A 27,429-nucleotide genomic window follows, 5' to 3' on the forward strand; every position below is an offset into this window, starting at 1 on the left:
TAAGCAAAATCAATCCTTGTTAGGATCAAACTGAGTTTCCAGTAAGTGAAATGCCTGCTAGAACAAAACTCAATACTTTGTAAAGGAAACACATGGTCAAGAGAGGATTCTGAAAGATGGCGGAGTAGGAGGCCTCAGGAATCCATCTCCCCCTGTAGATAGCTGCACTGGCAGAATCTGTCTGATGGAACTATTTTGGAATTCTGGAGTCTTTTGAAGGCTTTCAACTTCCTAGGGGAAGTCTTGGATGGTAAATTGAGATTAATGTCAGTCAATTCCAGCTCTTAGCACAGTGTTAACTACCCATCCCCCCTATGCCCAACCCCTTGGCGGACAGCTGTGCATGTGTTCCTAGAGCACCTTGAACACAGCTTGTAGGAGCCAGATGGGCAAAGGATCCTGTCCTCCAAATATCAGGGACCTGTTCTCTGATTGCTGGTTCTTATTGCAGAGGTACCAAAAAAAACGGCAGGCAGCCATTGTTGTTTCACTTCCCCTCATTGTTGCAATCCCCTCCTCCTTGGGCTGAAGTGATTTACAAAGTACTTAAAGGGCCAGTGCCCTTGTTTGACTCCCTTCTTCATTTTTCTCTTTTTTCCCTTCTTGGGAACTGGATACTACAGACCGCGACATTCAAGAGTAACTGTATATACAAGGAAAATTAAAAAGTGACCACACATGCCCAGGGAAAGGTTCAGGTTCAGAAAATATCTGAGATGATCTTAATTTTACACTTCAGGCTGATCCTTGGCACAGAGACAGTCTGCATCAATAAATTTATGAAAAACCCAATTAAAAACCCAATAACAAAAAACAGCAAACCCTGGGGAAGGGGGAGAATCTGATTTCCAGAGTTAACATATTATTAGACACATGTCCAGTGTTCAACAAAAAAAATCACAAGGCATATAAAGAAACAGGAAAGTATGGCTCATTCACAGGGAAAAAATAAATCAACAGAAAGTGTCCCTGAAAGAGATCTGATGGTAGGTTTACTAGACAAAGACTTGAAAACAACTGTTTTAAGGATGCTCAAAGAACTAATGAAAGCTGTGGAGAAACTCAAGAAAATGATGTATGAACAAAACAGAAATATCAATAAAGAGAGAGAAAACCTTAACAACAAAATATTTACTAGAGGGATTCAAAGGTAGGTATGAGCAGGTAAAAGAACAGGTGGGCTTCCTTGGTGGCGCAGTGGTTAAGAATCCACCTGCCAACACGGGACACGGGTTCGAGCTCTGGTCCGGGAAGATCCCACATACCATGGAGCAACTAAGCCCATGTGCCACAACTACTGAAGCCCATGCACCTAGAGCCTGTGCTCTGCAACAAGAGAAGCCACCGCAATGTGAAGCCCTCACACTGCAATGAAGAGTAGCCCCCGCTCACCGCAATTAGAGAAAAGCCCATGCGCAGCAACGAAGACCAATGCAGCCAAAAATAAATTTAAAAAAAAAGAATAGGTGAACTTGAAGATAGGATGATGGAAATTACTGAGTCTAAGGAACAGAAAGAAAAAAGATTAAAGAAAAGCAAACAGAACCTAAAGGACCTTCTGGACACCATTAAGTTGACCAACATAAGCAACATGTGTCCCAGAAGGAGAAGAGACAGCAAGGGACAGAGAGAATACTTGAAGAAATAATGGCTGAAAACTACCCCAATTTGATGAAAGACATGAATATAAACATCAAAGAAGCTCTTTGAACTCCAAGTATGGTGAACTCAAAGACACCCACACTGAGACACATTATAAACCAACATTTGAAAGACAAAGAATCTTGAAAGCAGCAAGAAAGTGCATTGTCATGTACTGGGGATCCTCAATAAGATTATCAGCAGATTCCCATCAGAAACTTTACAGGCCGGAAGGCAGTGAGTCAATATATTCAAGGTGCTAAAAGGAAAAACAAACACAGCACAACTGTTCTTCAAAAGTGAGGGAGAAATTACAACATCCTCAGCTAAACAAAAGGTGAGAGAGTGCATGAAATGACACCAGATGGTAACTTAAGACATGAAAAGATAAAGATCTCAATAAAGGCAAATACACTAGCAATTATAAAAGCAAATATTATTGTAACAGTGGTAAGTAATTCCACTTTTTGTTTTTTATATGACTTCGGACATTTTAAAAGATTATTGGTCTCTTATTGTCATTTTGGTTTGTGACTCCACACTTTGTTTTCGAGATAATTTAAGAGACTAATGCATTTAAAAGAATTCTTACTTTGTGTTTTTGGTCACACATATATACAGATGTATTTTTGTGACATCAGCAGTGGACAGATGAGGATGGAGCTGAGAAGGAGTAGAGCTCTTGTATGTTACGGAGGTTAAGTTAGTATAAATTCAAATTAGAGTGTTATAACTTTAGGATATTAAATGTAATCCCCTTGGTAACCACAGAGAAAACGGCTATAGAACAAAAACCAAAACAAAACAATTGAGAAAGGAATTTAAACATTTCACCACAGAAAATCAACTAAACACAAAAGAATACAGTAAAGGGCTTCCCTGGTGGCGCAGTGGTTAGAGTCCGCCTGCCGATGCAGAGGATATGGATTTGTGCCCCAGTCTGGGATGATCCCACATGCCGTGGAGCGGCTGGGCCCATGAGCCATGGCCGCTGAGCCTGAGCGTCCGGAGCCTGTGCTCTGCAACGGGAGGGGCCACGACAGTGAGAGGCCCGCGTACCGCAAAAAAAAAAAAAAAAAAGTAAGGCAGAAAGTGAGGGATAGAAAAGCTATAAGGCAAAAGAAACAGCAAATGACAGAAGTAAGTACTTCTTTTTTTTTTTTTTTTTTTTTGCGGTACGCGGGCCTCTCACCACTGTGGCCTCTCCCGTTGCGGAGCACAGGCTCCGGACGTGCAGGCTCAGCGGCCATGGCTCACGGGCCCAGCCGCTCCGCGGCATGCGGAATCCTCCCGGACCGGGGCACAAACCCGCGTCCCCCGCATCGGCAGGCGGGCTCCCAACCACTGTGCCACCAGGGAAGCCCAGAAGTAAGTACTTCTTATCAGTAATTTAAATACAAATGAACTTGACTCTCCAGTCAAAAGACAGAAATTGGCAGAATGGATAAAAACATGAGATCCAACTATATGCTATCTACAAGAGACTCACTTGAGATCCAAAGACACAAGTGGAAGATACTCCATGTAGATGGTAACCAAGAGTGAGCAAGGTGGCTGTACCAGTATCAGGCAAAATCGGCTTTAAGTCAGAAAAGCTTAGAAAAGATAAAGGCATTCTGTATTAATAGGTTCAGTACAGCAAGATGATACAACAATTACAAATGTCTGTGTACCTAATGACAGACCATCAAGAGACAAGAAGCAACAGCTGACGGAATTGAAGGGAGAAATAGTTCTACAGTAATAGTTGGAAATGTCAATACTCTGCTCTCAGTAACGGATAGGACATCCAGACAGAGGATAAGAAAGGAAATAGAGGACTTAAGGACTAGATACATGGGCGTGTATTTTATTGTAATGCTTTAAGCTATACAGGTATATTTTATACCTCCTGTTGAACATGTGTGAGGGGTCTCGTAATGATCAACAATTTAAGAGTCGACGAACAGTGAGGTATTGGTGACCATGAGCCTTGAGTACTTTTCCAGGAAGTTTGCTGAAAGCGGGAAGAGGCCTGAGACTGGGGCTCCAGGGGGAACCCAGGTGCGGGAGGGTTCCTGCCCTTTATTGCTTTGAGAAAGTTGAGCCTGTTTCTAGCCTGTGGGTACAGGACCTGGGCAAGTGGTGTCACTGCATCAGTAAAGCTGCTGGAAGAGCCAGGAAGGGCAGTCCTGGGACCTGAGTGGAGGGACCGGCCTGGGACGGAGCTTCATGGAGTGGGCAGGGGGCAGTGCGGGGCTGGCCTTGGTCAGGCTCCCTCTGCTGGCGTGGCCTCCAGACCCAGGGACAGGGCTCGGGAACACCGGTCCTCAGCAGGCAGGACGCAGTGTCTGAGGCCACACAAGGGAAACCAGTGTGAGACATACACTTTCCATTTCAACTTTCTTTTCTTGCGGGTTGGGGAGAAGAGGTATGTGGAGGGAGGACAAGCTGGCACACAGCCTTGGCATCCGGGTGGGTTAGACATCTGCCACCCACAGAGCCCTGGGAGCCTCTGGTTCCCTGGTGGTCACCCAGTGACAGGTGATGGAGTGTGATGAGTAGATTCCAGGAGTAGGGCATGAGGAAAGCAGGGAGCTTCACACCCCCAGGAACATTCCCGAGGATCACAGCCAGAGACTGCGTAAGCCAGGGGCTGTGCACGCAGCACTGTCATTGTTCACTGAGTGGCGGCCACTGAGCCCTGTCTGTCAACCCCAAATGCAGCGGGAAGCAGGGTAAAGAAAACGCTGACGTGTGATTCTCCTCCTGAACCCTTTGTCCGCCCCTGACGCTGAGCTTTTCACCCTGTCCTGTCTGTGTTTGGCCACTAGGTATGTAAAGACCTATCTGCTGCCTGACAGATCCTCCCAGGGAAAACGCAAGACTGGAGTCCAAAAGAACACGGTGGAGCCGACCTTTCAGGAGACCTTGAAGGTACTTGCTGGACAAATACTCATGTGCTGAGTCTCCCCATCCCGGGATGGGCCCCTGGGGCCAGAGTCCAGCGGATGGTTCTTCTAAACTCTCGAGTCAGTTAAATGTAAGTGCAGACACTTAAACGTTTCTGCAGGGCTCTGTCAGTCAGTGGCAAGTGGTAGAAAATAAACATCAGCCTTTGTACAGGAAAACTGCAGAGTCTGCTGAACTTGAGAATGGCCTTTGATTAATGATTTGCAAGAAAATGGTAGAATAGAAACTGCGTGCCTCTCAATTTCTAAAATTGGTTTGTCCTGTTGAATTTTTATGACTGTCAGGGAGGTATTCTCAAGGAAGGGACCCTGTAAGTGAAACTGCTGAGTTATCATGATGAAGTACTTTTATGAAGATAATGTCTGGTATACCTAGATTTCTTATTTTATGAAAAACTAGTCATTTTATGGAAAAAAAAAAGCGTAGAGGAATTGTTTGGGTTTTCATTTTCTTTGGTGCTAAGAAATGTGACTTGTGGTTTAGGGCAGAGATCAGGGAGGCAGTGCCTCCTGCTGGGATTCAGGATGGAAAATTGGAGGTGACGTCTGGCGAGTGCAGATGGCAGGTGGGTGTGGGAGGTGGAAGAATAGTCCAGAGACGTACCCACTCAAGGCTGGGTAGCCCGGGGATCCCATGTGTCAAGCCTGAGAAAGGAGAGGACTTTTGTTTGCCTTCCTGGGCAGATAGCATTTGACTCCCAGCCAGGGGCCATCCAGGTGGCTGGCACAAGAGTCCCGTTCGAGACATGAAAATAGCCATTGTTTTCCATGCGCCTGCTGCGGCCAAGTACTTTATATACCCTCTGAGCCAGGTGTTAGAATCCTCACTTAGCAATAGGGAAACTGAGGCTTAGAGAGTACTTAAAAGTACAGCTGTGACCCATGATGGGCTAGCCCTCCTTCACAAAATTGATGTTCATAAGGACTCCCCAAGGGATTTTTTATTTAAAGCAGATTGTGATTTGGCAAGTGTGGGCAGGGCCTAAGGTGCTGCTTGTCTGGGACACTCTGGTAGTGAATTACTGGACACTAGTCTTCATGTGGTTTTGCTCATGTACCTGCTGACAGAATTTTGAAAAGCTCTGTACCCCCTCAAAGGTATAAGCTGATATATAAAATTACTCATCACAGGTTTAAGGTGTTTCGTACTAAACAGAGGCAGACAAATATTTCCTGTTTTATGAAACGAGACAAAGATGAGGATTGACTATTTTAAATACTTCATTATATACTTTGGTTTTTTTTTTTTTTTTTTTTTTTTTGCGGTACGCGGGCCTCACTGTTGTGGCCCCTCCCGTTGCGGAGCACAGGCTCCGGACGCGCAGTCCCAGCGGCCATGGCTCACGGGCCCAGCCGCTCCGCGGCATGTGGGATCCTCCTGGACCGGGGCATGAACCTGCGTCCCCCGCATCGGCAGGCAGACTCTCAACTACTGCGCCACCAGGGAAGCCCTATACTTCGGTTTTTAAAGTTTTAACTACCTTATTTAAAATGCACCCAGAATCTCAAAGGAATCACCTACAATCTGTTATCCATCGGTTTTATCTAGTATATTGTGAATATTCTGTGAATATCGTGAAGAACTTTCCAGATGCATTGAAAAGAATCAGTGTCTTCATTCTAAATGTAGAACATCTCAACACAGACCCAGGCTTAGCCTTCATAGAAGTATGTGTAAGATGGAAAAGACGGGAAGATGAAGAAGCTGAGCAATCATTAACAGTTTGGCAGAAACCAGTATTTCAAATTCCCCCTGAGGTTGCACCCCTGGGGCAGGGCACAGGAGTAAGATACCAGGTGTGAGAACTGTCTTCACCAGTTTTGAGAAAAGTGCATGTGAACGTTGAGGATCTAGAAACTGATCCTCCAAGTTTTCTAAGTAGAACACTCCTGGGGGAGACTTTCTGCACTCCAAGGGGTGCTGGCACTCCCCTTGAAGACCACTCAGTGGGGGGGCCTGGGAAGGATGAAACAAGACACCAGGTCTGGGTGATGTTGGCTGTTGCCTTATCCTTGTTCTCTGGCATTGGTTACACTTGGTACCCCGTGGAAGCTAGCAATCCAGGGCCTGCTGGCACGGCCTTGTGGACCTAACAGGCAATGGAAAATAGGTCTTATTTTATGGTATTTTTACATTTTTAAAAATTAATTTTGTTTATTTTTGGCTGCATTGGGTCTTTGTTGCTGCACGTGGGCTTTCTCTAGTTGCAGCGAGCAGGGGCTGCTCTTCATTGCAGTGCATGGGCTTCTCGTTGCGGTGGCTTCTCTTGCTGCGGAGCACGGGCTCTAGGCGCATGGGCTTCAGTAGTTGTGGCACGCGGCCTCAGTAGTTGTGGCACGTGGGCTCAGTAGTTGTGGCTTGCGGGCTCTAGAGCGCAAGCTCAGTAGTTGTGGCGCACGGGCTTAGTTGCGCCGCAGCATGTGGGATCTTCCTGGCCCAGGGCTCAAACCCATGTCGCCTGCATTGGCAGGAGGGTTCTTAACCACTGCACCACCAGGGAAGCCTCTAGGTCTAATTTTAAAATGCAGATTCAGTCAACCAAAGGAAGTAGTCAGGACCCAAAGAGAAGTAGGCCTGTGTTTCCAAGGGAGTTGAGGAGGGCTGCCCAGCGTGCAGAGACCATGCAGCTGCCCCAAGGATGGTCAACTTTCCTCCGCAAAGTAGCTCGTTCTGAGAGGGAGCAGACACAGCACGGTGCACTGTCGGCCTGGACTTGACTAATGGGGCGTGTAGCCATGAAGGAAATAACTAGATTAATTTAGAGTTTAAAGATAGAGTATGGAACAAGGGGCAGAGTTGGAAATGGGCATGCAATTGAGGGGAAGAGACTAAAAATCGTCTGAGAGCTGTGGGCCTGGGAGCTGTGGTCTGGGTGCTGTGGGCCTGGGAGCTGTGGCTCAGGTGCCCAGGTTGACCGTCTCTGTTCCCCCTCCGCAGTACCAGGTGGAGCCTACCCAGCTGGCGACCCGGCAGCTGCAGGTGTCTGTGTGGCACCTGGGCACGCTCACCCGGAGGGTGTTTCTTGGAGAAGTGATCATCCCTCTGGCCACGTGGGACTTTGAGGACCGCACGACCCAGTCTGCCTGCTGGTATCCACTCCAGGCCAAGGTGATGTCTGCTTTGGGTGATGTCTGGGCAGCCCCTACCCCCATCCCACCACGAGAACCAAACCCACTTTTCAAAGGGGATCCAAGGAGAGAAAACCCATCTGGGGAGCCTGGGACCCAGGACCCAGTGCACACCTGCCAGCCTGTGACTCTGCAGTAGGAGCTTCCGGGGAGCAGAGGCTCACTGCCGGGCCCCGGGGGGGCGGGGCTGGGGGGGGTTGGGCTGAGGGACTCTTACCTGCTCAGGTTTGTTCAAGGTTCCAAATAGTCCCACCCCCAGTGTGGCCCAGACATAAGCAGGGACCCGGCCTGGTGGGTCCACGCGCTTCCCAGCATTCAGGGTCACTTACTGCCAGCGGGGGAGGCCTTGACCTTCTTGGGCCAAAGTCTACACCTGGGGCCGGCAGGCTGCCCTGCTGGTGGGACCCGCCTCAGACTGTGCGCTCTCGTGTGTTGTATCTTCACTCCCAACCAAGCAGCGTTCCCCAAACAGTAACGGGTGAGAATGACTGGACCCAGTGACCTCAGGAAGGCAGGGCCAGGGGTTCCGTGTCGGATAGGCTGGGAGAGCAGAGCTGGCTGGTGGCCACGCAGGTGAGAGGGAGAGGCAGGGGGGAAAGGGTAGCGCTTCTTGGGGCGGCTGCTTTGTGCATTTCTGTGCCAAGATCCAAGATGTGAGATTGTGAAGGGGGAGAAGATGTGGGCTCTGCCACCTCCTAAGAAATGGCAGCAGGGTGTGCATCCCACCAGCGAAAGCCTGGCAGCGAGGCTGAGTCTTTACGAGGGTCCCCCGTACCATCTTACCTCTGTTTTCCTCTCCCAAGCCAGGCAGGCTCTGATTCACAATGCCCCTCCTGAGAAGCGTCTCCGGTTTCTACAGGGTTAAGCCCGGGGCCTCCTGTCTCTTTTCTTGGTGGGGTCGGTGAGCCGGCACACACACCCTCCGCGCACACACCCTCCGGTGCCCTGCGCTTCCTCGTCTCAGAACCCGAGCCCGTCTTCAGAACTCCACTTGGGAACATCCACTTGGATGTTCTTTCTGCAGTCTAAGTTCTGCCCAAGACGGTCCTTAAATCCCACCTCCTCCATGAAGGCTTTCCTGATTTTCCCTGCCAGATGTGGTCTCCCCTGCATCCGAGGGGCCCTTCCCACCTTCTCCCCACAGGACCCCTTACTCGGGTCGAGGCAGGCTGCCACCAAGGCTGGTCACCTTTGGATAAGCAGGCGAGGAACAGAAATCACCAGACTGAAAGGTGTCCCTCCTAATCCCAGCTAATAGGGAGTGACAGCCCACGCTGGATCGGGGCAGAGGGCCCACTCACGGGCCTGCCCCTTCGGTCCTGACAGGAGGGAACCATGGGGATGCTGAGGGGGAAGCCTGCTCCTCCCTGCCGGTGGGACCGGACAAATCTAGACATGTCCCAGCGTCACCCCGCTGGGTGAAATGTTGATGGGGTCACGGTCACCCTCTCCAAGCCCTTCCTTTGCTCACTTTCTGGCAGAAATCCCTCGCGACCAGAGAAGCCACCTGGGTCCTCAGTGTGGGTTCTGGGGTGGGCGGGGCCGACGCAGCAGCCGGGGGAGCCCCTCGCCAGGGGCACCGAGCCCCGGACCCCGCGGTTTCCCGTGCCTGCCGCAGTCCCTGGCACGGACGGGTAGCTCGAAGCTTTACTAACCTGGGTGGAATCGATGTGGGCTTGTTTTACTTGTTCAGCTCCGGGTTGTGCCCAGGCTTCCTTAAGGCCAATCCCATGGGGACGTGACAGGGCCTCGGGGCCCCTCTGCTTCCTCGGCTCATCTGCCTCTGGTGGGCTGCGTCTGCCGGGGTGGCAGAGCTGGGGCTGGTGAGGGTAGGAGTGAAACGTCCCCAAATGGAAGGAAGCCCAGCCCTGCCACAGGTGTGCCCACACCACCGGGGCTCCCAGAGGCTTGGCAGGGGGAGGTTGGAAGGGGATGCTCATGGACAGAGCTGAGGCAGTGAGAGAAGCCCAGGAGATTCTGGCTCTGGGGAATCCTCTCTTCCCACAGGCAGAGAAAGATGAAGACAGCGTCCCCAAGAATAACGGAGAACTTGTGGTCCGGGCCAAACTGGTCTTCCCTGCAGGGCCCGGAAAGCTCCAGGAGTCTCAAGAAGGTGGGTGGCCTCCAGCCCCACAAACGTTTGTCTGTCACTGTCCTCAGAGCCTGGGCAGTTTCCCAGCGTTTCCTCCCATCGCCCCCGATCCCACGAGCTCCAATAACTCCCACCCAACCCGCGAAGCCCAGCCCGGGAGGCGGGTTCTCTGGAAGCCTCGGCTCGGAAGGGAAAGGAACGACCAAAGCCAGGCCGCGGTGCCTGCTTTACGGGCTCCTAGGACACCTGCCCCGAGGCTTTCCTCCCAGGGGGCCGGCTTGCCTGGCCTGCCTGGGCCAACAGTCCCGCTGGGGCCCCCCTCGCAGACTGACCACCTGCATGACGGCCGGGAGTTGGTCCCCAACTCCAGGTTCAGGCGCCTGCAAGGCTCCGAGTGACCGGCTCCCTGCTCCTGGGCCACGTGAGCAGCAGCTGCATGGCAGGATCAGGGTCCTCAAGGAGCTTCAGGAGACGTCACCGACTCATAACGTGGGGCACGTGGAAAAGACGAGGGTGGAGAGTGAAGACGGGAGGAGGGGCAGTTCCACGAAGTGACTCGTGACTTCCTGTCTGCCCAAAGAGGGGGTTCTGCTGCCGGGCTCACAGGGCCCCAGCAGGCCAGCAGCACACCCCCCCGTGGTCCACGGGAGCCCCCGTCAGCAGAGGTCTCTTCCCCAACCTGCTGGCCACAGCTGGCTCGCGCCCCTGCTGCCGCCTCTCCTTGGCCCCTTGTTACTCTCGGCAGCTTCTGGTTCCCTGGATTTTAAGTCCTTCCCCGCTGCCGCCATGCTGCCCGTGCAGTGGTGCATGTGCTCCTCTGCCCGCGAGCTCTCGGGATCTGAGGGCTGCAGCCCACCCTCTGGTTAAGCTGCCAGTCTGGGTTGGTGCCACTGCGGGCCGCAGAAGTAGCGCTGACGGTGAATGCCAGCTTTCCTTCCAGGGACGGGAGACGAGCCATCACGTAACGGTCAGCTCTGTTTGGTAGTGCTGCGAGCCCAGAATCTACCTGTGCGCTCAGATGGTACCTTAAACTCATTTGTTAAGGGGTAAGTATTACCTTTAATCAAATACGATTTATTGATGATGTATCACACATATGGCATAGTCTCTGTAAGGGAGCACCGAAACGCGTCAGCCGTTTTAAACTCACTTTAGCTTGCCTGTGAAAATCTGACATAATGCGTGCTAAAGACGCGTTTCCAAGAATTCATGGGACTTGGGAGTGCTGAGGCTGGCTTTGGAATACCACATTGTAAACTAAACCCAAATCTTGTCAGTCCTTGTGACATCAGTAACTCAGCCCTAGGGACTGAGTGGGGAGCAAGCGGAAAGCAATGTGGTTGCTAAATATTTCTTTAGCTTAACATCTCCTCTTGGACCAACAGTGAGACGGATGCCTCTGCGCGCTTCATTCTTACTCACTTTGGGTGTAATGGTGTCTCCAAAAGTAAAGCACACGCCATTAATAAGTATATAGAATTGCTAAATCCCCAGGCGGTGACATAATGGAAAAATGATGGCTTACCTCATCCACACAGAACTGAGTGCATCTCCTAAGCCTTCCTTCCACTTATCTGTACGGCCTTGAGCAAGTGACTTAGCCCTTCTGCATTTATTTTCCTGAGAGCAGGGTTAAAGGAGATAACGTGTGTGCAGAGTCCTGGTCCCTGGGTAGCAGGTCTGACGAGCCTCGCTGTGGCCTGGTGGTCGTCACACCAAGGAGGCGGATTAAGGCAAGGGCCACGTGGCCTCGAAGCCCGACGTCCCCTTAACAGAGTACTCGGGACAGAATTCAGCTCTAAGGGGAATTTGGAACATCCTAGTGTGAGAGGTCACGTAGCCAATCTCAAATTTCCTTCTTGTTCCTTGCTCACAATTTTTGTTCTGCAGTGGGTTTAGCGCTTCTCTGAGCACTTAGGCTCACTGATGAGCAGGTGCCAACAGAGAGGGGGGGCCGTGTGGTGGGCGGAGCTTACAGGGTTTGAATCTATTTCCTCGTGCAGCTGTCTCACTCTGCCAGACCAGCAGAGGTTGAGACTGAAGTCCCCCGTCCTGAAGAAGCAAGCCTGTCCCCAGTGGAAGTACGCCTTCGTTTTCAAAGGGGTCACCCCTTCTCAGCTGAGGCAGTCCACCCTGGAATTAACCGTCTGGGACCAGGCCACCTTCGGTGTGAGCGACCGCTTGCTGGGAGGCGCCAGGCTTGGTTCCAGTGAGTCTGAGATATTTCTAAGGCCCAAGCTGCATCGGTGATCCTTAGTCACTGTCCTACCTCCATGGCTACCATGAAAAGAAAAAGTGTTCCCATGATGGCAGGTGACTTGACTGGCTGTGAAACTGCCTGACCCATCATAAATGGAAATTACTTAGTTCCAGCTTTTACTTTACAACTGAGCGGTAATACAGCAAAGCATTTCAACGATTTAGATGAGATTTAGCTCTGCTAAAGAAACAAAAATTCAAGGTCTCAAAATGGGCTGGGTACAGTATTTGCTTTTGTTTTTGGCCGGCCATCATAAAAGGATTATTTTCTTAAAGGAGAATATCTTCTTAACCCAAACAACTGGCAATTCAGAAAGTATTTCATTAATAGAGGGACTAGAGGGTGACGCTTTTCAGTGTCGCTCAGCAGAAGTGCTGCTGGCTTTTTGTGGGGGTGGGGGGGCAGCAGGGCCCCCCAAACACTGTCACAACCAAAACACCCGCACACATTCCCAGAGCCTCCGAGACCACTGAAGAGAAACGAGACTCGCTGTTAAATTACAATTTGTTTAAAAAGGAAGACTGTCCAAAGAACACCCTTTCCTCTAAGGAACTCCTCTCCTTACTGTGGCGGGGCACATTTTAATATGGTCTTAAGTTCTGGTGAAAAGTTACTGTATACTTTGCTGCTGGTCCTTTTTAAAACTGCGAAAGGACGGCGAGTGTCCCCTGGCTGCCATCACTAATCTGTCCCTTCGCTCACACACAGGGGAAGAGCCAGCGGGCGGTACAGACTCGTGCTCACAATCAAAGCTCCAGTGGCAGAAAGTGCTCTCCAGCCCCAACCTGTGGACGGACATGACCCTCACCCTGCACTGACCGGAGGCTCCGGGCGCAGCGGGGTTTCAGGTGCCGGGGCCTGATGGTCGGCTGCGGGGCTGGGCGTGCGGGTACGGGGGTGGAGGGTGGCGAAGGGCCCTGGGGAGTGTGAGCTCTCCCCGTCTACAGCCGTCCTGCCGCTGAGACGTTCTTCCACATTCCTGTGTATTTAGTCGGAACCATTATCGATGCTACATTAGTTAGGTCTCAGGTCGGTTATCTGTGCTTTGAGAGATGTGGAAAATGACCCGATTTCAATAAATGTTCAACAGTTACCCTGGTCTCCCTGTGCTTATCAAATAGCAAAAATTATGACCTTGTTATGTGCGTTTCAAAGGGAAAAGAAGGACGTGGTGGGTAGTCAATTCCTACCATTCTGCCGTGGAAAACCGTTTCTGGAGGAGGTCAGCCGTCCCCACGGGGTGCTGAGGGATGCCCGTTTCCGGTGGGTCAGCGCTAAGGTCACCCGAGGGCTGCCCAGCCCCACACAGTGCGGCTGCCAGGCTGCGCGGGAGCTGAGTCCAAGAAGGGCTGCTCCAGCAGCACCTGCCCAGAGACGCCTGCCGCCGCATCCCGCAGGCCTTTGGGTTCATCCTCACAGGACACCTGAAAGGAAAAGGACCGAGCAGAGCGTGGAAAGGCAGGACGCGAGTGAGCAGAAGTGGCACCGACGGACACCTGCCGCCTTTTCAAGGACGTGGTCCAGAAGGGAAGGAGGTCGGAACAGGTTGTGCTTGTGGAGGGACCGAGATGCTGACCGGGTCAGAAGGGCCCTCAGGGCTGGAGTCTGAATTATCAGAACAGCCTGCGAGTCATTTTCCAAACAAGCAGCTCTGATAGAAAATTCAAATTGCGCGTAGTCGATTACATGCACAAGGAACGCTTAGAAGTAAAAAGCCATTTTCCCAGATGAGATTACAACAGTTAATCAGCTTCACTGCTGCCCTCAGGTCACATCAGATTAAGTGCTATGGTTACGTGGTTTTTAATATGTAATTTTTATTATTCTGTAAAAGGTAACAAAATATACAGAATGAAACTTTCCCTTTTTTAAACTAATGTTACAAACCCATCTCATCACTTACATATAAATACTGTACTCTACAGCTGATTATTTAGGTGTATAAGTCCAACAATGTAGCCCTCTAGCTGTTAAGCATAAAAAAGAAAGAAAAAAAATTATCCTGAGTGATCGAATGATCACAGGATTTCATCAACTGAACTGAAGGCCTGGAGGAAGGAAATCGTGTGTGCAAGTGTGTGTGAGAGAGTACGTCAGACTTTTCAAAAATTTCATCCTTCAAAAACCAAATATACAAAGATGCATCCTTCATAGAAATCAATCAACAAGAAATCAATGTCAGCTAATTTCAAATAGAAAAAAGTATGGCACAGAATGTGAGCCACGATGTGGCTTTTATCACACATGCCAGCACGGAGTTAGTTATTCAGACATTACAGGCATCTTAACTGATTCAGCCCTGCTCCAAGCATAAAACAGGAAGTGATTCAATTATAATAATAAAAATAAAAATCAGGCCTGTTTGGCACTATGATACAGTTGGGAAAAATAAACTCCCAGCCCTAGAACATTCCCACTGAAATAACTACTCTCTTTTTAAAGGGCCTGTAGGATGATGAGGGCTGTAGGTCTCGAGAACGATCAATACAAGTACACGTTAGGAGTCGGCCAGCGGCCCTCGCTCCGCCGAGCCCGGGCGGCGGCGCCCTTCACATGGCCTCAAACTCGTCGATGCGCTGCTTGGTGTTGCCCTGGCGGATCTGACGCAGCGTCTTGTACTTGTCCCGGCCTTGCCTCATGTTCTCGTTGTGGATGATGTCATTGTGGGTCCGCTTGTTCTCATCTCTGGCCTGGGACAGCTCGCTGGTCAGAGTCTGTAACGCGAAGCAGCCTCGGTCAGCTCGCGGCCCCACACAGAGCGCCCCCCACCCCCCGCCCCGTGGGGAAAGCGGGCCCGGCCCGCATCCCGCTCACCCTCAGCTGCCGCTGCACGCGCTCGTTCTTCTCGGCCTCGGTAATGCGCTTCTCCTCGTTGCGGTCGTCCAGGATGCCCTCACTGGACAGCTCGGCGCTGTAGCCTGTGTACTCCGTGCCCTCCTCCTGCGGGTTCTCCTGGACATGGTAGTTAACGGGCTCGTACACTGGGGGCGGAGGTGGCGGGGGCGCGGTCATCACCAGGTGCAGCTCCTCCTTGGTCTTTACCAGGTCATCCTGGGCTTCTTTGGCCTTTGAAAGCAGATTAATGGACAGCTGAGAACCTTTCACGGGGAACCTCGTGTTTGGACCATTTTCTTAAGAGCCGCCTTTGCTCTACAAGAAGGCCACCGTCCGTGCTAAGAGAAGAAGGATTCCGCTCCCTCCCCCCACTCCCTTCTCCTGGGGGCTGGAGATGCGCCTGGCCTGAAGCAGCACAGAGCCGAGGCGCCAGGAATGTGGCTGAGCAGGTGGCCCTGGTCTGTGCAGCCTCTTCCAGGTCTGCGGACCCGGATCCCCTGAGCAGGTATCAACTGTGCCCACGGCACCAAGAGAAACTGTCACACCAGGTCTTGACCTTTTTCTAAGTACTGTAACTTCTTTATGTCTGTAGTCCTTGTATATGTTCACTGCATATACTTTTGAAAAAACTGTCAAAAGAAGCAAACCCTCCAGCCACTGAGGAGCACTCCAGCATGCTGGTGTTCGGTTTGTTCTTCCCCTGCGCGGCGCTGCTATCAAGCCCCTCCCGGCCTGCCAGCCCCCAGCTCAAGCCCTTCTTACCTGCCACCCAGTAGCCCTTCCAGCAACTCCTGGGGGTCCGCACACTCAACCCCGCCCACCTCGTCACCATCCTGACCCCGAGACGCGCTTAGCTTGTACCCGTTCTGTAACCAGTTCCTCATTTAATACCTTATAAGGAGCACTTTCTCTGAAAACCTAAGGACTGAAGTGTTCTGCACACAGCTAGAGTAGGGGGATGGGGCGGGGGTGAAGACCCATGAGGGGGAGGTGCCGGCCATCCCCAGAAAGGACCACCGCAGAGGGGGAAGCGTTGGAAAGAGCTGGGGAGGGGAGATGAGCCCCACGGCCTGGCCGTGGTCTACACTCTGAACCCGACGCACAGCACGGTCCCGGTACGCAAGGGGGCTCCCAGATGGAGACAGGCGCCCCTGACACCGGAACCAACGCGGTTCTCACTATGACGGCGAAAACTGACTAAACCCTTGGGGGTCCTTACGAGTCGGGTATTGCTCGTCCCGATCTGCAAGGAAACCGAGCCTCAGAGGCGAGGCCGCCAGCCCAGCAGAGCCTGGAGACCCCCAGGATCCAGGTCTTCCCACGCGTGGACCGGCGCTGGGAGCGGCAGGAGGGCTCCGCGCAGGGACCACGGCCGCGGCTGGGGACACCCGCGTAATCCCACACAAAGTTAGCTCCTGATGGGGGCAGCCAGAGCACGGTGAGCAAGTGGCTCTCGTTCCCCTGCTGCCCACCCCCCCCCCCCACCGCGTCCTCGCCAGCGCTCACCCGGAGCTGCCACTCCTCCACCTCGTCCTCCTTGCGCCGCCGCGCCTCCTCCAGGAGGGCGATCTTGGCGGTGTGCTCGGCGAGTTCAGTGGCCTGGGAAAGGGGCCGGAGCCAAGGTGATTTCCGGGACGCGCTCGGCAGGCGCCACTCGCGAACGGAGGGCCACGTGTTCTGGTACATGGCCGCGTCCCCGTCCAGCGGTTTCCACCCGCCGCCCGAGGGCCAACCACCGCAGGGCCCCCTCCCCACGGGCCACCCTACACCCTCAGGCAGGTCACCTTACAGCCCCAATACCAATTATTATAAGGCGGGTGTCACTTTTTCAATCCCCAGAGGCGGCCTCTCTGTAACTGAGCACCGTGTGGCCGCGCCCCCTACCAGCTGCTCCTGGCTCTTGATCTGATCCGCCGCCTGCCTCTCCAGCTCGTCCTTGGCGTGCAGCGCGGCCAGGCGCTCCGCCTCCAGGCGCTCGGCCTCCTCCTGCGCCCGCTTCCTCTCCTCCTCCAGCTTCAGGGCTCGCTGGATCTGGTCCGAGAGCTCTAGACACAGCGCAGAACCAGAGCTGCTCAAGGCTCCTGCCAGGGACCCTGCAGTCTTGCCCCGAATTCCCACCCAGAGGGGACCGGATGGGACACGAGCGTGAACACACCAACGCCGCAAAGCGGTGGGCCGAGTTCCACGGTGCCGGGACCTCTTCTCCCCGGGACACTGAAGGGGACGCTCACGGTGGTGAAACTGCCCTCCCCCGGCCAGGCCCTGGCCGCACCCTCGTTGCGCTGCTCTCCCCAGAAACTCAGCATCTGCACCGCTCGCCTGGGGTTCAGCTTATAGCGGGGGAGATGCAGCGCAGCTCCGGAGCCCGCAGGCCAAGCATTCTATCTCACGGAACCTTAACATCCTCATCAGGAACGGGGGATACTTCAGCCTTGCCCTCACAGGCCTGGGGGCAATTCACGGGATTACTGCGCATAAAGCACTCGGCACAGAGCCCACACAGGTGTTAATAAAATACAGAATTAGTTTCTGCAACCGTTTTATCACGTCTCTTCTGCAAGTCTCTACTTCGGGTGTGTGCTTAACTGGGATGTGTGTCCTTGGGACGGGGTTCCCTCCTGGTTGGCGTGTGCCGACCGTCGGCCCTGCCGTCCCAGCCCCCCGGGGCAGAGGCCCCGCCCACCTTTCTCCGCCTTCCTGGTCTTCTCCGCGTAGTCCTGGAGCCTGAGCATCAGCTCTTCCTTCTCACGCATCATCTGCTCTTTCTCTCTCTCCACGATTTCTCTCCTTTTCTTCTCGGTTTCCAACTGCTGCCTGTTTCCGGGAGGGGAATCGGTGGTGGCACGGGGCTCAGACTCCGCACGGCGGCCTGGTCATCCCAGCCCAGGCACATGAGGGGCAGCTGCGTCTTGGTTACCAGCCGTCCCCAGCGTCCAGTCCAGGCCCCGGGCCCGTCCGTCCAGCAGAGGACACTGGTGACAGCACTGACCCCAGGTGCCCTGACTGCTCTCCACCTCGGGCTCGGGCTCTGCCCACAGCGAGACAGCTCCGAGGGCTGAGCCGCGGCCCTGCAGACTGTGATCCGCCGGCCCTTCTGCGGGGAGCAGCGCAGACACGGCTGCCCGTCCCCGTGCCCGGGAGAACACGCCCCGACCGGCCCTCCTGCCACCGCCCGCCCCTGCTCACCGCTCCAGCTGCTTCTGCTGCTTCTCCTCCCGGGCCTGGGCCTTCATCTGCTGCACCTCAATGGTGTCGGGCTTCCTGCGGCGCATGTACAGCTCGTGGTTCCCCATGCACAGCTGCAGGATCCGCTTGTTAATTCGCAGGCGGGGGGCATAGAACACGAAGTCCTGCAGAAGAGAACAGGGCAGACTGCGACAAGGGGAACGCCTTCCTTTGGCTTTCTTGTTCCAAACCCGACTTCACCCACTTCTGGATACCTCTTCGAAAAGGACAAACGTAGCAGAGAGTACGGGCCAGAAAGGGGGTTCAAGGTAAAGCCACTGACCCCGAATGACAGACAGATGTTCCTGGTGCCGCGGGGCACACGTTCTGCAGGACAAGCAGAGGGGGTGTGCGTGCTGAACCTCACGGCTGGACCACAAAGCTGCTCCGGGCCCAGCCCCCCCGGCCTTCAGGCTAACATCCTCGTCCGGCCTCTCCAGCCACACAGCCCTGTCCGTCCCCGGTTCCTGCCCGCACAGCACAGCCTCTCCTACTTCACTGAGCTTCCGTCTCCTCCATCTCAGCCTTTCGCTTCCCATGCTGCTACCAGCGCACCGCTAGGGTCACCGGCGGAACTTTGATGCCAGCCCGTCAGCTCCAGGACCAGGTGCAAACGCCCTGGGCTGGCGCACGTGAAGGCCTTCCGGCCCTGACCCACCCCTTGTTCACCTAAACTGCACTCTTTCACACCGTGAGCACATCCGCACACAGTCCCTCCTACTTGGCATGTCATGTCCAATCCCACACACCCGAGGCCACAGCACTTCCACGAGATCTCTCCTCCTCCACGGCTGTCACTTCTGTGCCCCCCGCACCTGATGGAGAGGTCAGCTGCGGCGTTGCTGGTGCCTTGCCCCGCTGGCTTGTTCCGCTCTCTCTCCCCCAACAGATGGTCAGCTCCCTGGAGAGCTGGGCCACGTTCATTCATCTCTGCGTCCCCAGGACCAGACCAATGTGCCCAGGGAACAACTCTCTGCCGGTGACTGACAGTTCCCGCGGCACTGTCGCATCTGACCCCGTGATACTGGGCGAGTCGCTCCGTCACTCTGAGCCTCAGCATCTTCAGCTACAACTAACGGTCTTGTGAGGATTAACTCAGAAAATGTTCACAAGGACTTAGAAAGGCGTCTGGCACAATGAAAGCTGCCTCAGACTTCGGGCTGTCTTACAAAACCGCTACTGGAAAGCCGCCTTTTTTTTTTTTTTTTTTTTTTTTTTGTGGTACGCGGGCCTCTCACTGCTGTGGCCTCTCCCGCTGCGGGGCACAGGCTTCAGACGCGCAGGCTCAGCGGCCATGGCTCACGGGCCAGGGAAGCCCTGGAAAGCCTTCTTAAAAACAAGAACAAAATCACAGCATCCAAGAGCTTCATGACTTGTGACCACACGAGTCCGGGACAAGGATGACACAGGGTCTTGTTTCCTAGCTCCTGATTACCCCTGTAATTAACAGAGGTGACAGAGGAGCAGTATAGTTTAGAAACTCTTGCTAAAAGCTACTGGAGGGCTTCCCCGGTGGCGCAGTGGTTGAGAGTCCGCCTGCCGATGCAGGGGACGCGGGTTCGTGCCCCGGTCTGGGAAGATCCCACATGCCGCGGAGCCCCTGGGCCCGTGAGCCATGGCCGCTGAGCCTGCGCGTCCGGAGCCTGTGCTCCGCAACGGGAGAGGCCACAACAGTGAGAGGCCCGCGTACGGCCAAAAAATATATATATATTGGAAAAGGCGCATCTGCTTCCTCTTCCCGCTTTCCTTTCTCTTCTGAGGCACAGGGCCCTCAGCACCCAGATGCCGACCACTGCGACAGGGAGGGGGTGGCTGCGGCCAAGAGGCGGTGCCGCGTGTCCCAGAGCGACTTCCAAAACCTACAGGAGCACGCCGCGTGAGCTGAGCAACAGGCCCAGGAAGGGCCTGCTTAGTGCCTCAGTCTGGTACACCTGTCCAAAAATGCTAGGGAGAGAGTAATGTCGAGCCTGAGAGCCCACGGACCTCCTGGGCGGAGGGGGGCTCTCCTTGGGGTTTCACGCACTTGTTATTAAGTCATCGGGTTTCCCAAGGAGGTGTCTGCGGAGCTGGGAGAAGCGGGTATTTTTATTACCCACCTGTCTCCTATTACACAAAGAGAAAATAATCTCTCGTTACGGCTGCACAGCCATGCTACCCAAATGGGTCTTGACTGTGGTTCCTAAGTATTTGTAAAGAAACTCTAATTAGCACGAACTCCTCTTCAGAAAAATGTCACTTAAAAAATATCAAGGGTCAGAACTGCAGGTGACACTCCCCACAGCGTCCGGTTGCCCGAAGACAGGGCCTGTGAACACCAGAGACAGCGAGAGCATCGATGGCTTCGCGGGAGGTGGAGGAGCCCTCGCGTGCCGCCTTTGAAGGAGGCCACTTCCTGACTTGAAGTTAAAAACAAAAACTAGAAGCTTTTACTTAGAGATTTCTAAACCCACGTCTCCAGCCCAGGCCTCCTGATGAGACCTGGGGCAGGCCATCTTAGCTGGCAGAGAGCGACGTCCTAAAAACCGAAACCGAGCATGAGGACGGCGAACCCAAGTCCCCAGGGACACGGAGGAGGAAGGAGGGAAGCCCTGGCGAGCTGTCGGGTGAACACGGGAGCCCCGGGGCCGCCCTCTGCGCAGGCTGGGCAGGGCCCGCTGCTGTCACGTGCAGGTCTCCATCCTTCCGCCTCTCCCGTGGGGCAGGAACAAAAGGCCCATTCTCGAGGGGAGCCAGCTGTCTCGGCCCCGTGAGCCACCCAGGCAGGCACTGCGCAGCACCAGAGTCAAGATCACGGCCCCGGACCGCGGCACCCGCGTGGCCGGGGGCGGAAGCTGCCTGGCTGAGGCGCGGGGCCGGCGCTCAGCCGGGGCTTTGCCCAGGGGACCGCCCTCCACGCAAGCTCAGGAATCCCTCCCCCGAAGTGGTGACGCGACCGCGACCGGGTCTCCTTTTCTGTCTTCTACGTAAAGGCGTGAACTTGGACATGTGGTGTTCTACCGCCCCAGGCGCTAAGCCTGCCTGCCGCTGCACAGAACAGCCCTGGGAGGTGTGCGGGCCCCAAGGGACCCGTCCCCCCAGCCAGCCCCCACCATAAGGCACCCAAGCAGAGGACGCCTCCTCCGTGAGGCCCCCCAGACCCACCCACCTGAAGCCATCGCCCACCCCACCTCTCATCTGCGTCCCCCGATCTGTCACTCAGTACAGCTGCACCGTTAAATTCTCTGCCAGAAAGCACGTTACTTGTTTCGTTTGTCTTCACCCATCTCTTCACTGGCGTGTACACCTCGTGGGGCGGGACCTGTCCTGTTCCGCCGTGCACACCATCCTAGTATCGCGCCTGACACGCGGCGTGTGACCAGCAAATGTTTCTCTCTCCCTTTTTCCCCTTTCAAGTGATGGCTTCACATAAAACCAGATTATAGCAAAAGTATACTCGGCTAATGCAACCAGATGTAGCGCAACTGCCTTTGCCTGGGAGCTTGTGATTGTACAATATTCTTCAGCTTTTCGGAAGCTAAACTTAAACCAAATGTGAAAAAAACCATACAACTTAATTCTTAAACAGTCTACCCAGAATTCCTGCTTCTGTCACTTCTCAAAAAATGTTCTGAACAATCAGTAACGTCTCATGAACAGACAGTAGCCTACACAGGATCGCAGGATCTTCTCGCTCTGACTGCCCCATCTCACTGCCCACGTAACACTGGTAACAAACACTACGACCCTCGGTTCACGGTGCTGCATACTAATGTGACCTGTTACCATGGAGCTGGAGAGCCTGTATTAAACGCTTGTTAATTTAAAATAGCTGTGCAACTGCCCATGGAGCAGGAGTCATGAGTCTGCGAACAGCAGGAACACGGAAAGTGTCTTTCAGTGAAGACAATACTTCTACACACAGCGTCCAGACCTCTGGTTTTCCCTTCCTCGGGACTAACCCCTCGTGGGAGGAGCAGCTGGACAGCAATGCCACACGCTGTCCCCTGAGCGTTAACCGTCACCATGCGGTGCCCAAGCCCTGGAGGGCTCCCAGACGTGCCTCTCTGAGCCGAACACTGTAACTAAGGAACCAAATTACATGAGACACCAAGTTCCTTCCGAACTGTAATTCTGGTAAAATTCACGACAGGCTCCAAGAAGGATAAGAATTTCTTCTAGTGGCAGTTTTTTAAAGAACAGATTTCCAATTAGAAAACGAATTCCTGGGCTTCCCTGGTGGCGCAGGGGTTAAGAATCCGCCTGCCAATGCAGGGGACACGGGTTCAATCCCTGGTCCGGGAAGATCCCGCATGCTGTGGAGCAACTAAGCCCGTGCACCACAACTACTGAGCCTGCGCTCTACAGAGCCCACGAGCCACAACTACTGAAGCCTGCGCGCCTAGAGCCCATGCTCCACAAGAGAAGCCACCGCAGTGAGAAGCCTGTGCACCGCAAAGAAGAGTAGCCCCCGCTCACCACAACTAGAGGAAGCCTGTGTGCAGCAATGAAGACCCAACGCAGCCAAAATTAAATAAATTTAAAAAAAATTTCCTCCATGTCTTTTCAAAACAAAAAACAAACTCCTCACCCATTCCACCACTCTACATTACGTATTGTCTTAATCTTTTGAGCAAACGCAGCTGAAAGTTTACATAATTTCCACAATGTACCGGTCTTTACAGCTATTAGCTAACAGTCGGTATTCAAATTCTAGGATATGACGTTCCTTTTCTAGCTAAGTCCTCCCAGGATGACTGCCCAACAGGCTCTTCTTTGTGAGGGGCTGTTTCCTACATCAGCACCGATGTGAAGGTGCCAGTGTGAAGACCACCTGCGGGGCACAGGGCAGTGAGAGGAAAACAAGGCGTAGTCCGTACCAGGAGGAGGGGGGGATGCGGGGGCCAGCAAGTCTGACGTATCCTAACGTGGGTAAGTTGCAAGGACAGCTCACCAAGTCGAAGCCCGGCCCCGAGGCTTGACCATCACAGTGCGTGCTCCAGGGGGTACCAGGGCAATGCTGCCGTGAGCACCCCACCCCAGGCCCACTGCCTGGAGGCAGGCTGGTTTTCCACACGAATATGAACATTTCACAAGCCCAGAAATGCAACACTTTGTGAAATGCTTATCATTTAGCAAAGGTCGATGACTCAGAACCGCCCTTTTCTTCATAAGGAATGAAGGCCATTTGGAAACTTAGATGACAAGAGTCAGCTGGCTTCTGACGGGTGGACCGCGGGGTTCCACCATAACCTCCTACTGCAATGCCCAGTGGCAGGGCCCAAGGGGACCTTAACCCTCCATGTACCCTACTGGGACTTCTTCCCCCCGCCCACACACACACAGGTAATTCTGAGTATCACCAGCTCCTTGTCACACAGAGAAATCTGACCTTTATCTTGGAAACGTATTTGGCTGCAAGATGAAAAACAGTAACCTGTAACTGTTATGAACTTACGGGAGCCTTCTTGTCGATGGGCTTAATGACAAACTTTTTGTCATTGAAAGAGATGTTCCTGATTTCGCTCCATGGGAAGCCAATCTTTGGGGTCAACCTAAGGTTAAAAAAAAAAGGTGGGAGAGTTAGATGGGTACTTGGATTGGCTAAGAAAGGTTTGTAAATCTATTCTTAATTTCTTTTAGTTTAATTTTAAAAAGTACAAAGCTAGCCCGAGAACCATATTATGTAGTGTACATCATAACTGAGTGTACATCATAACTGAACAGTTGCCACTTGTGCTAGGTTAGCTGACAGGTGGGTGTCACTGAGGTCAAGCTCTAGGAAGCCTTGATATGCTCCCATTGGCATTTGTCTTTCTCAGTTACTACGTCCAGTCACCCCGGCTTGTAATCTTGAGGTCAACTCTGATTCCTAACCAGGCACATCCTTTCATCCTTTGAAGTATCTATCATGACCATCTTTTGCAATTCATTTCCACATCACCACCCTAATCCCACCTCTCACATGCCAGCAGCCTAACCAACCAAGTTCCTTCTGTTGCCTACAGAACCCTACTTCCAGTCTGCTTGTCTGATTAATGTCCCTTTTGGTCAATCCATTCCCCTCCTGAAAAATGTCAACACTGCCGCCCCAATACCCCACCCCCGGTTTCTACAGGATGAAATCCACAGTCCTTAACTTCGCATCCAACAGCCTTCTAACCTAGACCCAGCTGCCTGGTTCAGCCCATCCTTTCAACACAGGGTTCACTGCCGCCCCTCGCATGGAAGGGCCTCCCTCCTCCCTCCCCCACCACTCCCAGACATGCACCATCAGGCCAGCTCACTCTCCCTTTCAGCCGCCTTTCCCCTCTCAACCAACGTGCAGTCCCTTATGCTACACAAACTATTCTTGTTATTTAAATTACTGCATTATTATTTAGTTCTTTGAAAACCAGGCAGGTGAGCAGTCTGATGGCAAAGACCACACCTTATGTTTCCTATTCATGCTATACCCAGGGCAGCTATTCACCAGTGGAAAAGGAAAGGGCTGGTATGGTTCAAGTCCAAGGTTTCCTTACCGTATTGCTGTCTGTTTCTCCCTTCAGAAAACTGTTAGCATTTGCTTAATATATTAGGTGCTCTAATGTTGGGTGCATGTATATTCACAATTGTTATATCTTCTTGATGAGCTGAGGGCTTGGTATACGGATTCTGCCCCTCTAGTTCTCATCTTGGTGATGCATGCTCTCCTGGCTGGTCAGACAGACACCTTCCCATGTCATCCTCCAAGTTCCAAGAGAGCTCTCAGATCACACACCCTAACAGTAGCCCCACTACTGTCCTACTTAATCACTACTAGTCCACTACTGGCCGAAACTCTGGATTTTTAATTAGCATTTCTGGGACAGCTTACGGTATGGCTTCAAGACCACATTGCTCTACTTACCTCATAATTTCCACCCTCTTCTTCATCTCCTCCACCCTATTCTTTCAACACATTTACCATGGATGCCATTCCAGAAGGAATGACAGATCCTCAAGCAACCTTTCAGAGATGCTGCCATGAAAAACGGTCCTTGCCATGAGCCATAGAAACTTCCCGTTTAGAAAAGAGCAGGAGTGGGGAGGACTCTACTGCCTACCGACATGTTTAAATAAAAACTGATGGGCGGGGACTTCCCTGGTGGCACAGTGATTGGGAGTCTGCCTGCCAATGCAGGGGACACAGGTTTGAGCTCTGGTCTGGGAAGATCCCACATGCTGCAGAGCAACTAAGCCTGTGAGCCACAACTACTGAGCCTGCGCTCTAGAGCCCGCGAGCCACAACTACTGAGCCTGCATGCCACAACTACTGAAGCCCACGCACCTAGAGCCTGTGCTCCACAACAAGAGAAGCTGCTGCAATGAGAAGCCCGTGCACTGCAACGAAGAGTAGCCCCTGCTTGCTGCAATTAGAGAAAGCCCTCGCACAGCAACAAAGACCCAACACAGCCAAAAATAAATAAATTAAAGAAATAAATTAAAAAAAAAAAAAAGAAAACTGATGGGCAATGTAGGTCCTGTTATGACAACACAAGCCAGGTCAAGGCAGTGGGCGTGGCCTCTGAAGGCCGGGAGTGGGCACCTAAGCCCGACAGGCTTCTGGGACCCAACAGTCAGGGCACTGGCCAGGCTGTGGTTCTAAATGTCCAATCTTTTTGATATACATCCTTTTTTTAGTTTTGTCCTATAGGATCACCAATGCCCATTGAAATACATCTGGTTAACATGCTTCACAGCACTCAAAAAAGCATGCAGGGAGTTTGTTCAGTTATTTTATCTCCCACTGTATATGGGAGATACACACACACACACACACACACACACATATATTGTTTGAAGAAGTAATTTTGTATATAGGTGTCTGAGCACTGGAAAGGACCTCAGGATGTCACCTGGTCCTGCCATGGACGTAACCTCTATCCTTACGTGGAAAGGCCGTAAAAGAGAGACATCGGGTAGGCACTTGTTGCTTCAGAACACTTTCCTCCAAAACACAAGGCCAACATGCTGGGAAGAGCAGAAGAGCCAGGAACCAGCAGCTGCTCAGCTCTCGGCCACGCAGGCAGCACGGTGGGCCGGGCTTCCAACGCAACAATCTGTTCTCTGCCTCCTAGTTCTATACGAGTCTCTCAAAATAGTTTCTAACCCAGAAAACTTGGACCTTCAGGCTAGACAGACATCTTTCTCTCAAGGGTTGGGCATCCTTTCACCACGGCTTCCAGCTTCTTCTTTCTGCTGTACCTGCAAAGTTTGTCTTTTTTAAGACTCTGAAACGTCGTATAACAATTTATAGCCCCATAAGCAGGACTGCAGTATCGAAAGATGAGGACTAAACATGAAAATTATGACTCACCTCTATGTTAAAGAACCTCCTTTTATTCTTGACCACAGTTGGAAGATTAAAGTCTTACAAGGATTTCTTTCTCTTTTTTTTTTTTTTGAGTTCACTTAGAGGACACAAACAGAGAAGGACCCACAGAGAAGATTTCTAAAGGATTTATAAGTCACAAATTTTAAAAGTGTAATTCTCGAAAGATTGGGGACCAGAGCTCTTTGGAGAAACAGCCGATTCCAGGGCTGGAGCACCTGGAGGTACCAGTATGTAGGAAGTGCCTTGAAAATAATGGGGTCAGGAGGGCCCAGGAGCCACTCAGAGGGGCTCCGAAAAGCAAATCTCAAACGATGTTAGCTACAAAATAACAGTATAGATTATGGCCCATAGAAGAAAACACATATTAACATACGTAACTAAACAATAAGTGGAGAAATTGGTTCCTTATAGAATTCCATTAATATGTGTAAATAGAATGGTTTTTTTAAAAAAATCACCATTTCTCAAATATTACAGTAACTGCTTCATGCAAGTCTCATCAGTGGATGTAGAATTAATAGATGAAGTTTAAGAAACAGGATATTCACATAGTTTCAAAGACTCTCCCCTAAATACACTTGTCCATTACGAAGGGGAGGTGAGTAACTTTGCAGAGAAGCCTGGCCAAAGCCACCTTGACCCGAGATCAAAGTCAACACCAGAAGCAGGATGTTCCGACACCACACGCTGCCTGCAAGGGTGTGACAGCACTTCTGTCAGATTCATGCCCAAAGCGCAAACCTCAGATCTTATCACGGGAAGGTATGAGACTGATCCAAGGTGAGGGATTTTCTAAAGAGTCAATGGTCAGTGCTCTTCACAAGTGTCAAAGCTGTGCTAGACAGACAGACAGACGTTGGGACTGTCCCAGATGGGAGGAGACTGGGGAGTGTGACAACTAAATGTAGGTGGGATTCCAGGCAGATCCTGGGGCAGGAAAGGGACACTGGTGGACAACTGATAA

At 52.4% G+C, this 27,429-nt stretch overlaps 2 protein-coding genes across 16 annotated transcripts in view; one reads left to right on the plus strand and one right to left on the minus strand.

Moving 5' to 3' along the window:
* Positions 1 to 14,218, plus strand: part of SYTL3 (synaptotagmin like 3) — a 92,873-nt gene extending 78,655 nt beyond the window's left edge. For 10 of the 15 annotated variants that reach the window (XM_073789785.1, XM_073789784.1, XM_073789782.1 and 7 more), the window contains 6 exons: positions 4,455 to 4,557; positions 7,531 to 7,701; positions 9,729 to 9,834; positions 10,742 to 10,859; positions 11,817 to 12,022; positions 12,782 to 14,218. In XM_073789785.1, the coding sequence (XP_073645886.1) occupies positions 4,455 to 4,557; positions 7,531 to 7,701; positions 9,729 to 9,834; positions 10,742 to 10,859; positions 11,817 to 12,022; positions 12,782 to 12,891 (814 nt within the window). In that variant the 3' untranslated portion in view covers positions 12,892 to 14,218. Of the gene's footprint in view, positions 1 to 4,454; positions 4,558 to 7,530; positions 8,295 to 9,728; positions 9,835 to 10,741; positions 10,860 to 11,816; positions 12,023 to 12,781 lie in introns of those variants that run through there. The other 5 variants (XM_073789786.1, XM_073789788.1, XM_073789789.1 and 2 more) reach the window with 4 other exon arrangements.
* EZR (ezrin) overlaps positions 13,871 to 27,429 on the minus strand; it is a 49,348-nt gene continuing 35,789 nt past the window's right edge. Inside the window, exons 8-14 of the mRNA XM_033867921.2 lie at positions 23,568 to 23,664; positions 18,095 to 18,258; positions 17,592 to 17,722; positions 16,793 to 16,953; positions 16,415 to 16,507; positions 14,888 to 15,139; positions 13,871 to 14,787 (exon numbers count right to left, since the gene is read on the minus strand). Coding sequence (XP_033723812.1) covers positions 14,623 to 14,787; positions 14,888 to 15,139; positions 16,415 to 16,507; positions 16,793 to 16,953; positions 17,592 to 17,722; positions 18,095 to 18,258; positions 23,568 to 23,664 — 1,063 coding nt within the window. The 3' untranslated portion in view covers positions 13,871 to 14,622. The remainder of the gene's footprint in view (positions 14,788 to 14,887; positions 15,140 to 16,414; positions 16,508 to 16,792; positions 16,954 to 17,591; positions 17,723 to 18,094; positions 18,259 to 23,567; positions 23,665 to 27,429) is intronic.

Source organism: Tursiops truncatus, chromosome 12 (genome assembly GCF_011762595.2).
Source record: "Tursiops truncatus isolate mTurTru1 chromosome 12, mTurTru1.mat.Y, whole genome shotgun sequence".
Classification (NCBI taxonomy): Eukaryota; Metazoa; Chordata; class Mammalia; order Artiodactyla; family Delphinidae; genus Tursiops; species Tursiops truncatus.